At 42.2% G+C, this 9262-nt stretch overlaps 1 protein-coding gene across 1 annotated transcript; it reads left to right on the top strand.

Annotated features, from left to right (window-relative positions):
- The first annotated feature begins 3833 nt into the window (after positions 1 to 3833).
- Positions 3834 to 8316, top strand: LOC141637906 (heat shock cognate protein 80-like). The gene is made up of 3 exons (XM_074447310.1): positions 3834 to 4146; positions 5397 to 5538; positions 6284 to 8316. Exons 1-3 carry the CDS (start codon positions 4024 to 4026, stop codon positions 8110 to 8112), a joined length of 2094 nt encoding a protein of 697 aa, XP_074303411.1. The 5' UTR covers positions 3834 to 4023; the 3' UTR covers positions 8113 to 8316.
- Positions 8317 to 9262: the final 946 nt, after the last annotated feature.

Here is a 9262-nt window from a genome sequence, read left to right as displayed (position 1 = left end):
GGTGACGCCTTGATCACCAACTCGCGCAGAGGTCACCTCCACCTCGCCGCCCAACGAGAGCGAAGCCGGCTGCGGGCCGGCCTACAAGAATTTAATAAAGACGTCGGTGTCGGCGTATATCGACATGTCGAAGCCTGTCATCGGGAGCACCCAATGACTCGGCTAAATTTAGGCCACGGAATGAATAGGTACCGTGCTTCCCCTTCTTGGCGGAGGAGGCACTTCCTTGCCAACGGTAGGGCTGCCTCCTTCCTCTTTCGGATAAGGGGAGATTCCTCCGCATCGGAGTCCCCCTCAGAAGGAATATCAACAACCTCCACCTTTTTAGAAAGGGGGGTGGGAGTTGGAGCCAACGTTGACGCCCTCGCCGCCGAAGACACTGTTTTCCGCGTCCGACGAACAACGCCGCTGATAACCTTCGCCCGAGCCTCCTCCACGCTCAAGCCCCTCGCCCGCTCCCATAAGATCGTCCGGCGACCTCCTACGGTCGTGGGTTTGAGCCTTGGGATGCAAGTTGGCAACGGTCCCATCTTTGTGCAGCCCCATTCTCTGGAGAAGATCCTCAGACAAGCCCTTTCCAAAGTGGTCTGCGAAAGAAACAAAGAAAGAGTTAAGTAGAGGAAATAAACCGGAATTCGAGGAGCAAGAGCATTAAGAGCGACGATGGGCCTCACACCGACCCCACTCACCCTGTGCTAGGGCCGGTATGAGGCCGACATGGCAGAGCGGCTCATCCCGAAGGATGATCTGCGTCGGGGAATCCATCTTTTCGGCACCCCACTCTTGTCCACCTCAAAGAGCCTCATTGCCGACTTCTCATCCTCCCGGAGATAGACACCGCTAGCATCCATTTTGAGCTTCTTCGGAAACCCATCTATCGTGCTCCGCTTTGAGTCTCACACCGCAAGTTAACTCGGTCTTTGGAAAAAGCGAGGCGGCGGATAGTCATCCCAAGACCTTAACGTACACCCACTGGCCTTGCCAGTCCTTGCAAGAAGAAAGTTTGTTGACAGAGACATAACCCGGCTCCATCTCCACACTGTACCATCCGACGCGGCCAGAAAATGGTTTGAGATGGTGAAGCCGGCGGAATAAATTCACCGTTGGGGCCTCTCCCTTGAAGAGACAGAGCCAGACAAAGCCGATTATGGTCCTCATAGCCAACGGGTGCAGTTGTGCAACGGCAACGTTCATGGCTCTAATAATGGCCATAACGTGCTCATTCAACGGAAACCGGAGCCCATACTCCAAATGCCGCATATACACGCCGGTGTGGCCCGGTGGAGGGCAACAGACGGACTGACCCTCCTCAGGGATAACAATTTTGTATCCCCTACCGAAGAAAAAATGGCCCTCGAAAAATTTCTCGCCTGAACAACTGGCGAGCTTATAAGTCCAAGCACGGTCAGAACGGACCTTACAGGCGTCGCCGTGATCCATAACATACTGCCTCCTTTCGTTAGGACGAGACCTTTCCTCTTCATCACCGAAATCATCACCAAAATCGCCATAGGAATCAGAGTCCTCCCATTCCTCAAGAATTTGAGGATCAACTTCAGAGAAGGAGACCTAGGGCCCCGACGCGGTTTACTAGGTCCAGCATCAGCAGAAGACATGTTCACAACAAACTACAAACGAAATAAAAGAAAATTTGTTTGATTACCTTGAAGAAATACACTCGCCGGATCGAAGACCGAAGATTGGAAGAAAAGAAAGCCCTTGAAAGTTTAAAGAGGAAGATTTTGGGGGAAAATTTTGAAAATTTGAGGAAATGAAAATAATGGCCAAAATCACGGAGTAATTACCCTATTTATAGGAAAAGCCCATGAAGAAGGACCAATCGGGCACAGACCCATGAAGCGTCAACCAATCGAAAGAATCGGACACGTGTCGGACATGCAACCACGGAATGTCAATCGTTGCAACGATTGAATATCAATCAATGCTACAGTTACCAAGCGTATTCAACACGCCCATTCACATCTCTTCGCCTGTTCATCTCCCTCAACAAAATCCTAGGCGCCTGCTCTCCGCCGGCTACGCTGATCGACCAAGCCATGAAGCACCGGCCGGGGGCAATCAAAAATGACCGGCACTCTCAGCCCTAGTCTCGGCCAGCGTCACCTCCCTTTTCCACATCGGATACCCTTTACGCATCCATGTGGAGGGGGGATATATGGTACGGCCTAACAAGAACCACGCCGATGCTTCAGAAGAAGCCGATACCTGAAAATTTTGCAAAAATACTTAGGCAGAATATACGTTCACATACATCGAAGCCCATACCACGGCATAGACTACGCTGGGGGCAAATTGATGGGGCATATTCTGCACCGCTGACCAAGTCAACACATTGAGCAAGGTCAAGGGTATTCACAGCAAAGTCAACGACTTAGACAGAGCAGTCTAGCCGGTGAAGCCCATCGGCTGTCACTGGGTCTCGGCCGGACAAACCGCGGCCGGGACACAAATCCGCGTACTCATATCCAAGACCCTCGGCGAGCCGCCCACAGTCCATCGGCCGAGGGTATAACGATCTTTTTCACCGATAGCCACTTGGCCACTACGTGACAAAAGGTAAAAGCCTATAAATACTCCTCAACCTTCATTGAGGAGAGGATCCAAAAATTGACCTAATAACCACTGTTCATCTGGTAATATCTTGCCTATCTCTCTACAATACACCCTTAGCCAAGTTACAACAACTTCTCTCTAAGTTTACTGACTTGAGCGTCGGAGTGAGTACGCTCGGCCAAAGCCGAGCCCTCAGTTTGTTCATCGTTTCAGGAGACCGCAAGGAGGATTCAAGCAAGGACATCATCCCACTAGCTACGAGTGGTAACAAACACCTGCTCTGGAATTAAACCCGGAACATTTATAAATAAATAATATGCTGTAAAAAAATTATGAAAAAAAAATGTAATTTATTTTCGCAGTACATTATTTACTCATTTCAGTAATTTTTGTCACTTTGTTTCCATTTGCCTACCCCAATTGAAAAAATAACAAACCTAATCGTAGAAAGTAGGAACATACATCCTCTCAAAAATAAACAAACTTCTCCAATTGTAGATGAATGCAAAACATGCATTTGGTTCGTTGATTGCATACTTACTAATCAAATCATTCTTCCTCTTTCAAATTTTTATGTTTTTCTAGGATTAATTTAGAGTTTTTGTATCAATTAATTGGATTGTGTATTTGTGTTAGGGTGGTGGCTGCTTGCATTGAAGGACCGCATGTATGGACGTATGGCGGCTGCCGAAGTAGTGTCGGTGAGAATGGCGGGAAAAGGGAGTAGGGCCGGTGGCCAGCAGCCGGCGAGGAGTCCGAAGAGTCCGAGAGAGATAAAGAGATGTGTAATTGGAATGGAGAAGGAGAGGGAGGGCGAGGAGAGGACGATAATCGGTCGATGAACAGTGACATGCGGGTAGTTTTGCTTATGGTGGTGAGTGGCCAAGGGAGGGGTAGCGGTGGTGGAGGTGGTGGTGACGGTGATCAGATGAAGTTGGTGGTTTTGAGTGGAGAGTTACCGTGTGATTTTTCTTCTTTTTCTAATGTAGTACACTGTGGGAAAAATAAGAGGGGTAGTATGGTCAAAAGTGTATTATAATGAGTAAAATGTGTACTGCGTAAATCAACACCCAAAAAAACATGACATATTATTATAAACCGTCTCAAATTCAACCCGATCAAACTCTACAATAACCACTCTTCTTTAACCAAAAATCAAATCGCAAAAATATATATATATATATATATTTTTTTTTATTTCAAAAAAAAAAAGTCCGTAATTAGAACTTAGAAGGATCTAGAACACAAAAAAATCACCGTCCCCCATCTGTATCAAATAGAAAGATCTAGAAACCCTAATAAAATACACTTTCCTCCTTTTTTCCTTTTTCTCTTTCATTTTCCAATACTATATAAACCCTCCCTCACCTCCCTCGCATCATATACACGTTCAACTGCAACCAATTTCTCTTTCATCACTCTCCAAAAAAGCTTCATTCAACATCAACAATGGCGGAACAAGAAACCTTCGCATTTCAAGCCGAGATTAACCAGCTTCTTAGCCTTATTATCAACACTTTCTATTCTAACAAGGAGATTTTTCTTCGTGAACTCATCAGTAATTCTTCCGATGTATGTTCATTTCGCCGATTTTTTTTTTTTTTTTTTTTTTTTTGCAGTATTTTTGTTCTTGTTTTGTTTAAACTAGACTTAAATTGATTCCTAGATGTTGCATTTTCACGCGATTTCCCTTCGCGTGCTTATAATTCTTCCGACGTATGTTCATTTCGCCGATTTTTGTATTTGTTTTGTGGAATTTGCAGAATTATTGTTTTTGTTTCGTGTGATTACGTTTAAATTTCGATTAATATTAGTTAATGGATTTATTAATTCGCGATTAGTTCATAATTTATGTAGAATTCGTTCATCTGTCTGTGATTATTCGCTAATTATGAACTGTTTTCTAATGAGTTTACTGTAAGTATATTTCGATGATTTGTGCTATAATTGCTGATGATTGTTAGTACTCTCTCTGTACCGCTTGAGTAATATTAGTTTATCGATTTTGTTAATCTGCGATTAGGTCGTAATTTGTGTAGAATGCGTTCATCTGTCTGTGATTATTCGCTAATTACGAAGTATTTTTTATGAGTTTACTGTCAAGTATATTTCGATGATTTGAGCTATAATTGTTGATGATTGTTAATACTCTGTCTGTTCCGTTTGAGTATGATTATTTCGCTAATTGTGATAATTTTGTTTAATAAAGTATTTATTGACGATTTAGGAGTTGTGTTGATGACCGTTCGTTTTCCTTCTGTTTTATCGAATTGTACCGTTTCTTTGACGATTCCTCTGTTTTATTGAATTGTATACGTTTTTCAAAATATTCTCTCATTTGACAAATGATTACTGATTCAATGAAACAGAGAAATACGAGTATATTTTCTCACTTGCTGTTTTATTGATCTAGAGTTCCTCATCTGTTGATTCGGTTTTGAAATTTTTGCGAATCAGCATTTATGTCCAATTACTGATTTAATGAAACAGAGGAATACGAGTATATTTTCTCACCTGTTGTTTTGTTGATCTAGAGTTCTTCGTATGTTGGATTCAGTTTTGTAAATTTCGCGAATCAGCATTTATCTCTAATTGATTTGCTTTACATTATCAAAATTGAAACTCAACTTACTTAACCTTCTTGTGAATTTTTTCGTGTTCTGTTCGCTAACTTAATTTTTCTTTGAATGCTTTTTAGAACGCCTATGTAATTAGGCTGATCAGTTGTCATGTGTGTCGAGTTTATTCTACTCTGATTTCTAGTCGAATGGTTATACTGAACGAATGGCTATACTGAATGTATGTTAATCGGACTTTTGTAGGCCTTGGACAAAATCCGCTTTGAGAGTTTGACTGACAAAAGCAAGCTCGATGCTCAACCTGAGTTGTTCATCCACATTATCCCTGACAAGGCCAACAACACCCTGACTATCATTGACAGCGGTATTGGAATGACCAAGGCTGGTAAGCAGTCCTCTTCAATAATATTTTTGTCTGATGTTATTACCAAATTTGTTTCCATAATATTTTTGTTTAAAACGTTGCTGTATTGTACCCTTTCTGTGGTTCAAATGCTGTCTTATACCTTTCGTTGTCTTCTCCGAGTTAAATTCGTGGGAGTGTTTGTAAATTTGACTGAGAGATGCGTGATTACTTTTATGGAATGAACATGGCTGGTAGGCAAACTAGTAAATAAATTTCCGTCTATTCGCTTTTCAGCTGTTACCGCACCTGCTTCTGTAATGCTGGTGTTTAAAACATTAACTGATATTCTAAGAGAGTATGTTAAATCTTTCGTTATTCTCACTTTATTATATTTTGAGGAACATTACTGTAATTTAAGCTTAATAATGGTGAATATGTTTGTTGAGAAGAATGAATATGTAATCAACTAAAACCACTCTGTTTAAGTACACTAAATCATGGGAGAGATTTCTCAGTCTCTTACTAGACCACTCTTTTGTACCCCTTTATATGTTATTCGTGACCTTTTTATTGTTGATCGTCTCTTTAATTTTATACCTATTTACTTATCATACCCATTTTTATCAGCAGTCATACTCATATAGTACCATTTTTTCTTTAATTTGTAAAATATCTTTACTTCTTGAGAGACCCTTTTTCAAGGGACTTATTTAAGTATGCAGTATGCTGTTCTAAACGTTATATTGGGGATACTGAGTGTCTTTCTCTATGTTTGGTTTTTCAGATTTGGTGAACAACCTTGGTACCATTGCCAGATCCGGAACAAAAGAATTCATGGAAGCCTTGGCTGCTGGTGCTGATGTCAGCATGATCGGTCAATTCGGAGTTGGTTTTTACTCTGCATACCTTGTTGCTGAGAAGGTCATTGTCACTACAAAGCACAACGACGATGAGCAATACGTGTGGGAGTCCCAAGCTGGTGGGTCTTTCACAGTAACTAGGGACACAACCGGTGAGCCTCTTGGCAGGGGCACTAAGATCACCCTCCACCTCAAGGAGGACCAACTCGAGTACCTTGAGGAACGACGTTTGAAGGATTTGGTCAAGAAGCACTCTGAGTTCATCAGCTACCCAATTTCCCTATGGGTTGAGAAAACAATTGAGAAGGAGATTTCTGATGATGAAGATGAGGAGGATAAGAAAGACGAGGAGGGCAAGGTTGAGGACGTTGACGAGGAGAAAGAGAAGGTAGAGAAAAAGAAGAAAAAGATTAAGGAGGTTTCTCATGAATGGAACTTGATTAACAAACAGAAACCTATTTGGATGAGGAAACCCGAGGAGATCACTAAGGAAGAGTATGCCGCGTTCTACAAGAGCCTGACCAACGACTGGGAAGAGCATTTGGCTGTTAAGCACTTCTCAGTCGAGGGTCAGCTCGAGTTCAAGGCCGTCCTCTTTGTTCCCAAGAGAGCACCCTTTGATCTCTTTGACACAAAGAAAAAGCCAAACAACATCAAGCTTTACGTTCGCCGTGTCTTTATCATGGACAATTGCGAGGAGTTGATTCCCGAGTACTTGAGCTTTGTCAAGGGTATTGTTGATTCTGAGGACCTTCCTTTGAACATCTCCAGGCAGATGTTGCAGCAGAACAAGATCTTGAAGGTTATCCGAAAGAATCTTGTCAAGAAGTGTTTAGAGCTATTTTACGAGATTGCTGAGAACAAGGAAGACTACAATAAATTCTACGAAGCGTTCTCTAAGAATTTGAAGTTGGGTATCCATGAGGATTCTCAGAACAGGAACAAGATTGCTGAATTGCTAAGGTATCACTCTACCAAGAGCGGCGATGAGATGACCAGTCTTAAGGACTACGTTACCCGAATGAAGGAGGGTCAGAATGACATTTATTACATCACTGGTGAAAGCAAGAAGGCTGTTGAGAACTCTCCTTTCCTTGAGAAGCTGAAGAAGAAGGGTTACGAGGTCATTTACATGGTTGACGCCATTGATGAGTATGCTATTGGTCAGCTCAAGGAATTTGAGGGCAAGAAGCTTGTTTCCGCCACCAAAGAGGGTCTTAAACTCGATGAAAGCGAGGATGAGAAAAAGAAACAGGAAGAACTCAAGGAAAAGTTCGAGGGTCTTTGCAAGGTGATCAAGGATGTTCTTGGTGACAAGGTTGAGAAGGTTGTTGTCTCAGACCGTGTTGTCGACTCTCCCTGCTGTCTGGTAACTGCTGAGTATGGTTGGTCTGCCAACATGGAAAGGATCATGAAGGCACAAGCTTTAAGAGACTCGAGCATGGCTGGTTACATGTCCTCGAAGAAGACTATGGAGATCAATCCCGAGAACTCAATCATGGAGGAGCTGAGAAAGCGAGCTGATGCTGACAAGAACGATAAGTCTGTTAAGGACCTGGTGTTGCTCCTGTTCGAGACTGCTCTTTTGACTTCCGGGTTCAGCCTTGATGAGCCTAACACTTTCGGAAACAGGATTCATAGAATGCTAAAACTTGGTCTGAGCATTGATGAAGATGCTGCTGATGAAGATGTTGAGATGCCTGCTCTCGAGGAAGCTGATGCTGAAGAGTCGAAGATGGAGGAAGTCGATTAAGGTCTGCTTTAATCTCGTTGGTGCCCGGTGAATATTATTAATATGACAATAATAATAGATAGTAGTATTCGTTAGTAGGATTGGCCTGTTTGCTGAGAAACTTGAAGTACTGTGCTCTGTTTAGAGCGGTGGTTTTTTTGACTGATGATGCGATGCTTTTCTGGTTTTCTTGCTTAATCTTTGAAAGGCAGTTCTGTGATTAAATCTTCGTCTTTCTATGTTTTTGTTTTTTTGAATCTTTATTTCCGCTTTGATTGGTTGTTTTTTGGAGATTAGCCGTAGTTGTGTTGTTTTTTTTTTTTTGAGGGAAAGGTTGTTGTTTTTTGTTGATTTTGTCGAGACAGATCCATCATTAAGTGAGAGTACCGGAATTGAGGCCATGTCATGGTTTGCACTAGCTTCCTAGTTATCGCACTTAGCAGGAGACATTTGGCCAGTTACGTAGTTCTCCCTCACTTGCAACTTGTTGGTCCTCTCAGTCTTACGCTTCTCATGTCATTTGTGAATGCTTGTTCGAGAGTCGAGACACATACATAATAAGTGGAACGTTGAAGCATGAGTTTAAAGACGGTTTAAACTAACCGAAGATTCGAAGCACTAAGTAATACTCCCCCCTTTAATTCCAAACACGCCACGTCTCACTGTCGTTTGATCTTGAAGTTTTCATTGTAAAAAAGTATAAAAGTTTTGATGATTTTATTATATAATATAACGAGATCTCGTATAAGTTGAACATATTTGGAACAAAAGAGGCCACGACAAAGATCAAAGCGACACCCGGTTTTGGACCAGCTCGAAATTTGAGGTCCAACGCCACCAAAGCCACCTAAGTCATGCAACCACCGGTCAATATGATAACTTAGGAGAGTCTTGAACATTTTTGTCTAGGAAGTTGTGTCTTAAAACTGATTATTTCAAGAGCTAGCTTAAGGACACTTTCAAGGCTTTTAACCTTTTGATCAAGCAAGCTCTAAAGGGTGTCTTGGCAGCCATTTGGGCCTTATACTCGGTTTGTTCGGTCCTTTTTGCAGTTATCAAGGAGTCATCTCTATAATTAAATAAGCAAGAGCAAACAAACAAAGGAGGGTTGTCCTACTAGTTTGCGAGAAATTATACATCTGAGATTTTGATAGGTTTAAATAGTGTGATA

This window comes from Silene latifolia, unplaced genomic scaffold (assembly GCF_048544455.1).
Source record: "Silene latifolia isolate original U9 population unplaced genomic scaffold, ASM4854445v1 scaffold_158, whole genome shotgun sequence".
In the NCBI taxonomy this organism is placed as follows: domain Eukaryota; kingdom Viridiplantae; phylum Streptophyta; class Magnoliopsida; order Caryophyllales; family Caryophyllaceae; genus Silene; species Silene latifolia.
Note: the sequence above shows the minus strand (reverse complement) of the source record. Positions and strands in the feature narration are given on the sequence as shown.

Bases quoted from the DNA above. Each gene is read 5' to 3' on its own strand.
- LOC141637906 (XM_074447310.1), top strand. From the start codon at position 4,024: ATGGCGGAACAAGAAACCTTCGCATTTCAAGCCGAGATTAACCAGCTT. The intron at 4,147-5,396 runs GTATGTTCATTT...GGACTTTTGTAG, and splicing joins TCATCAGTAATTCTTCCGAT to GCCTTGGACAAAATCCGCTT. The intron at 5,539-6,283 runs GTAAGCAGTCCT...TTGGTTTTTCAG, and splicing joins TATTGGAATGACCAAGGCTG to ATTTGGTGAACAACCTTGGT.